The following is a 6,488-nucleotide window of genomic DNA, read 5'->3' on the forward strand; positions in this document are numbered from 1 at the left end:
TCCTGTTTATATTGTGGAATAATTTTTGAAAACCTTAGAATCTAAATAAATTTGTGTACTTTGATAAGAAGAAACATCAATGAAAATATAGTTAAGGTCCTTGGATATTATTGTAGACAGAATTATACTTGTTTATCATCTTATAAAAGTTTGTGCAGGGGCTGGGATTGTGGCTTAGCGGTAGAGCGCTTGCCTAGCATGTTCGAGGCTCTGGGTTTGATCCTCAGCACTACATAAAAATAAAATAAAGATATTGTGTCCAACTACAACTAATAATAAATATTTTAAAAAAGTTTGTGCAATAACTTTGAGAATTAGAAATTACTTGAAAATTGTATTCTCTCTTGAAAGCAAATTTATAGTAAAATACATTTATCTCAAATATCTGTAACTAAAAGGCAGAGCATCAGATAAATGCATGTATAAAATGTACAAATTATGGGTTTTCTATTGAAGAAAAACAATTAGATAAATATACATTAATTAAACAATCAGACATGTTAGATGAATAACTATAGGTTATCTAGGAAAATACATATTAAGAATAAGGGCATAACTTATCATTGTATTAACTTCATGTAACCAAGTGGTTCTTAGATATTTGGATCCATTTCAATTTAATTTTAACTAGAAGTGCATTCTTATATGTGACATCATGTAATGTAGATGAAATAAGATCTTTGTGTATACATTTATTTATTTTTTGTAATTATATAGTCAGGAATGAGAATAAGGATTTTTTGGTCATCCCAGGAACATTGCCAGCTTTTGTTCCTGTGGAATGTAAATGCATCCCCATAACCTCCAAAATTAAAAGCAAAATATAAAGAAGCATGTTTGATATCTCTCATCAATAGAACATTATTTAGTAACACAACCATAGAGAAAAGTCAGGTTATTTAACTAAAAAATAACTTAAAAGTTAGGGCTGCAACGTAGAAACCTTTGGAATAGATTTTGCCTGAAAAAAGATATCTTTCGTTAGCATTTACAGGTGGGCATTTTTAAAAATGCAGGCTCTGGGGGCTGGGGATGTGGCTCAGGCAGTGGCGCGCTCGCCTGGCATGTGTGCAGCCCGGGTTCGATCCTCAGCACCACATACAAACAAAGATGTTGTGTCCGCCGAGAACTAAAATAAATAAATATTAAAAAAAAAAAAAAAATGCAGGCTCTGGGTAGCTCCCAGTAGCAGGTCTGAAACAGGAAGTACAGGTTAGTGGCTGGAAGGCGGGAGCAGAAGTCCTGAGTGACAGTGGAAGAACCAATGGGAAGCCCATGAAAATGCGGAAGATGGGACCAGGAAGCCTGCTCCTCCAGACGGGCGGCAGGCGGTTACCATGGTGACGGAAACAGCATGGAGCCCTTGCCCATTGTCCAGGGCAAAGGGACCCTGAGTTTCCTTAGCTGAAATGCCAGATTCGTGGGACCCCAATAGACCTCCAGGAGCCAAATCCAATGCAATCACACAAGAGTCTTTATTGCAAGCTCGAGCCTGGACTCACAACCGTTTCTGACACAGCAGTCCTGAGGAGTGAGTCCTGGTCCTTTGTTCAGCGAGATTTTATAGGTTTTTGGAGATACCCTATGTGTCACAACATCACACAGCAAATCATTTCACACTGCGGGAAAATCAAACAACAGCTCTTAACATTGATTAGCACATTCACTGGCAGGAACAAGTTGGGTAGGGGTGATTGGTTGAGAGGGATTCATTTGAACTGATTGGTTTAATCTGTGATGGGTGTACATGCTAAACTATATGGTTTCCTAACATGTTATCAACCACCAAGACTACTGGAGGGGTCATCTGGCATCCCAGGTATTTTTCCTGTCTCATGCTAATTGGTGGTTGCTAGGGGGTGTCAGGGACACCTGGCATGGCAGATCTCTCCTGTTATTTATAGACAAACAACTCAGCAGGGTGGCTGTGTACCTAGGAGTGCTCTGTGGGTTTTTCCAAGGACAAGGGTCAGGCCCCCTCCCTTTGGACAGGCCTTGAGGTAGAAGCTGGGTTTTCAAAAACCCACACTGGAATATGATCCTTTCCTTGAAGTGCCCTCCTCTTCTTCCAGGCCTGAGGACTGCCAGGGGTGAGCTGGACTCCAGGTGAGCAGTGTGATGGACTTCCAGATGCTGAACTCCAAGGAGTGTTGGCCAAGCCCTGTGCTGGCTGCCTATTGATTCTGCAGACCCTCCAGCAAGGTACACTCCAGGGTACAGTTTCAGTTAAAGAGCACCCCCCAGAAAAAAAAGGTCTACTTGTTTTTAACATATAACATTTGAGACTTTAGAAAAAGTGAAACAAGCCAATATTTTTTAAATCCCAAGAGCACAAAAGACTAAGGAGAGAAAACAAGTGTCCTGGCCACAAACACTGGTCTCAAGAGGTATCCACCATTGACACGTGCCAACGTGAGGCGATATTCTAATAATGGCCTCTCTGTGCCTGTTCTTCCTTCTGGACAGCGGGGATAATGACACATTATGAGGTGCTTGAGGGCCAGGTGAGCGGATCTTTGCAAACAGGGAGGACGTAACTTACAGCCTTCCCTCCCACTTTACAGACTTGTCACTACCTGCTTCCAGGAGATGGTGCCTGCTTTACAAACCGGCCTAATTCCTCCAAAACGCTGCAGAGCATGCTGGTGCCTGAGAGGCTTCTTATGCAATTGGTCCCCGTGGGGCAGGAGGGTTACTTCTGTCTCTGGAACCCACCAGCACTTGCCACAACAGGCATGAGCTAAAGGTGGCCCGAGAGGGGAGAGGGTGCGTTTAGACTTTGAATAAACCTTCCTCATCACCTCCAGAGGATTTCCACCCAACACCCCCAGCCACTGTGGAGAGGTTTCTGGCCTCACCCTGAAGGGCCCGGATTCCTCACCTACAAACAACCGCGATCACGGTTGCATAATTAGAATCGCAACTTGGCAAAGAGAAAGAAAAGTTGCCCTCTGCCAGAGCAAGACAACCAGCAGCCGGCAAGGTGGTTTTAATATAGAACATACAGATTTTTAAAATAGAGTGCCCTTTCTTTTTACATGGTGGATGCTATGTTCACGATTCGTATGTTATATAATCGTGACGCTACGAAATACAGCCCCACAGCACTCATGGCTGCACACACAGCGGTCCTTTGCACCGGAAGGTGAGGGAGCAGGGGTGCTAAGAAGCTTCTCCTTGTCCGATGGCACCCTCTCGATCACCTCCCGAGTCCTACTGCTCCCGTTTTACAGATGAGGAAACTGAGGCAAGGTCAGGTGGCCTGTCAGAAGCCTCACGGGGCTGGCAGAGGGATTCCATCACAACTGTGCCTGAGTCTGGACGTCCGGGGGACACGGGATCAGCGCACACCGCCCCACTCCACCCGGCTCCAGCACCCACCGCCCCGCCCCGCCCCGCCCCCAAGCCCCGCCCCGCGTCCGCAGCCCCAGCCCCGCGAGTCCCTGCCCCGGAGGCGTTCCACCGCCCCCCAGGAAGCCCTGAGCCCCTGAAGGCGGCTGGGCAGTTCCTGGGGACCGGGCGGGTGGACCGCGCCAGCTAGGGAGACGCCGGCAGGACGAGGAGCGGCTCGGCCCGGGGTGGCCAACAGGCTGGGCTAACCCGAGGGGCCTGTTGGGGCAACCTCCCACTAGGGCCACACGGGCATCCCACAGTCCAGCTTCGCAGCTGCTGCCCTCCAGCTAGACACCTGGACTCGCCTGAGGTAAGGGGCAGGCCTGTACCCTCAGGATTTGTTCCCTCATCTGCCTGGGGGGCTAAACTCCAAGGGACCTGCGAACCACAGACGCAAAAGTGAAGCTGGGTTCCGAGAGAACAAGGCCATCTGTGAGCTGGAACTATGGCTGGGGGAAGGAGACAGTGGGGATCCACAAGGACACGGGTTAGTTTGTTTGCAACCTGGCAAATCGTCCTGCAATTCAGCAATTCCAGTGACCCTTGCACTCAGCCTGCCCTCAGGGCAGTGGGGCTGTTCACCCTCGTCTCAGAAGTGCAGATGCAGGGCTGGGGACCGAGTGCACAGGCCTTCAGGAGCTCACCCTGCCCCCTCCTGTGATCCAAGGCACTGGCATGGAGCCTGAGAGCAGCCCCCTGACCACACACGTGCTCGATACTGCGTCAGGGCTCCCAGCCTGCGGCCTGCGCCTCCACTTGTCTCGGCTTGAGGACCTCAGCCAGCAGTGGACAGAACTGAAGAAAAGGTATGAGACAGGCCCTGGGGCTGGGTGGAAATCCAGAGCTCCTGCTCCCCCAGCACCAACCCTTGCTGAGTCCCACCCAGCCAAGGAGTGCAGACACTAGGGGCTGGAAGACAGAGCTGACTGCTGCCCACCGGCACCCACCAGCCCCTCAGCCTTGGAGGCACACAGGTTCCCAGCCTGGACCCTCCCTACTGACTCTGAGCCTCAGTTCCTCATGTGGGAACAGGGCCATCCTAGCAGGTGTGAGTGTCCTGGGACTCAAGTTTGCTGAGGCCTGCTGGGGTGGGAGCAGTATGTCTCTCCACCAAGTCCATGGCCTGAGGTGGCATACCACTTACTTTCTGCTCTTTTTATTCTCCATACCTCCTCTGGACAGGAACCATAATACCCTTTTACAGATGGGAAGACAGAGGCAGGATGAGGTAAAAGGCTTCCAAGCTAGGCCTGTGATCCTCAGCCTGGACTACACACACACTCTGCTGGGTGGGGGCATGGGGGCTTCCAGTCTCAGGTGCTGCAAACCCAGTTTGGCAGAGTTGTGGCCCTGGAGCTGGCCCTGTGAGCAGGTTCATCCCCATGACCCTCCATCTTGAGGAAGGCAGGCATGTCTTGTGGCAGGATGGGGAGCCCAGGGAAGGTAGACCTAAAGGTTCAGGGTCTAGGGTGCGGTTATTGCTTCCCTGCTAAGCTCTTCACAGAAGCTGGGGCGTGAGGCACCCAGGCCCACTGAGTGAGCACAGTGCTGCCCTGGCCAGGAGCCACTGCAGGGTTAGAGGGAACCATGCACGCCATACATGCAGTTCCCTTCCTAAATGCTGTGGGACACTCTTTAGGTCCAGCTGGTATGAAGAATGTGGGGGCATTAGAGGTGATAAGGCAAAACTGCAGGCCTTCAAAACACTCCATGAGGGATCAGCCCACTCAACATGGACCTTCCATCCAGCTGGAAACAGGCCACCACATAGATGTATTGTCATTGACCCAGAAAGCCATGATCAGTAAATTATATTAAAAACACAGAAAACTTCATGAATCATAATCTATGGTGCATTTTTTAAAAAAACAAAACAAACAAAACTTGTAAACAAACATAAACATAGAAAAAAATCTAGAAAAATATGTCAAATACAAAGTGGTAGACTATGGAAGAATTTTTCCCTTTTTGCTTCTGTGTTGATTTTCTAAATAGGCAGTGTAGCAGTGTCCCTACAATTGCCCCACTACCCGCTCAGCCACGTCTGACCCGTGGGGGTCAGACCCAGGAAGGCCGAGGGAAGCTGGCTCTGCATCTGATCTCAGCAGCCCATCCTCTCCCCAGCTACACAGACCTGGACGGCCGCTGCCCTGGGCTCCTGAGGCCAGGCCAGATGAAGCCTGGCACCTATAAGCTGTCCTTCGAAACCCAGGGCTACTGGAACGAGAGGGGGCAGGAGAGCTTCTATCCATACATAGAGGTGAGTGCCATGGGGGATGGAGAGGGTGGAGACCCTGACTCACTGACCTGCAGGCCAGGTCTTCGGCCAGGCCTCAAGGACAGACTGGTCCCACCTCTCTCAGGGAGGTGGCAGGCACCTGAGCTTGCCTGCTTTGACCTGGGGCGTCATGAGACTCCGTGTTGACATGCCCATCCGTGAGCTGTCCCAGTCAGGCTTGGGGGAGGCAGGCTGGGGGTGACTCATCTCCTCTTCATAGACAGGTTTTCATCTGCCCCACTCCAACTCCTGGCCTTCTCTGACTGCTCCCCCCTCTCTCCGATCATCTGGCCTTTGCCACATCCAGCATGCCCAGAGGAGGATCTCTGCCCATCCTCAGCCCTCAGGGAGGTTGCAGTCCACCACTGGGCTCCAGCTGACCCTGCCCCACCATTCAGGCTGCTTTCCCAGGGAGTCATGGGGTCAGGTGGCTCCCGGGTTGTGGTCCCTCACTGTCTTCTGGTGCTTTCTCTGCTTCTCTCAGGTTGTCTTCACCATCACAAAGGAGACCCAGAAGTTCCATGTGCCTCTGCTGCTGAGCCCGTGGTCCTACACCACCTACAGAGGGAGCTAGAGCCCAGCCTGGCTGGAGGAGCTATTTACCTATCCTTGCTCTGCCCAGCCACACTCAGTGGTCACCCACTTCCTTGGGGAGGTTCTGGCCCCCCTCTGGAGTTTCTCAGTGGGCAGCTGTGACTTGGGTCAATAAAATCAGTGCTACATCTGCAGAGCTACTTCCAGTGGGCAGCTGTGACTCACTCAGGTCTCTAATGACAGCGCTGCATCTGCAGAACTGCTCCCATCTTTGGGACAGGAG

General features: G+C 50.8%; 1 protein-coding gene across 2 annotated transcripts; it reads left to right on the forward strand.

Moving 5' to 3' along the window:
• The first annotated feature begins 3,950 nt into the window (after positions 1 to 3,950).
• Positions 3,951 to 6,405, forward strand: LOC107150795 (5-hydroxyisourate hydrolase-like). 2 transcript variants are annotated; one of them, XM_048792674.1, is made up of 3 exons: positions 3,951 to 4,199; positions 5,389 to 5,653; positions 6,156 to 6,405. In XM_048792674.1, exons 1-3 carry the CDS (start codon positions 4,069 to 4,071, stop codon positions 6,243 to 6,245), a joined length of 486 nt encoding a protein of 161 aa, XP_048648631.1. In that variant the 5' UTR covers positions 3,951 to 4,068; the 3' UTR covers positions 6,246 to 6,405. The 2 variants fall into 2 exon arrangements, with proteins under 2 accessions (XP_048648631.1, XP_015351402.1); XM_015495916.2 differs by having other exon boundaries at positions 3,955 to 4,199; positions 5,518 to 5,653.
• Positions 6,406 to 6,488: the final 83 nt, after the last annotated feature.

Source organism: Marmota marmota, unplaced genomic scaffold, assembly GCF_001458135.2.
Source record: "Marmota marmota marmota unplaced genomic scaffold, marMar, whole genome shotgun sequence".
Taxonomy (NCBI): Eukaryota; Metazoa; Chordata; class Mammalia; order Rodentia; family Sciuridae; genus Marmota; species Marmota marmota.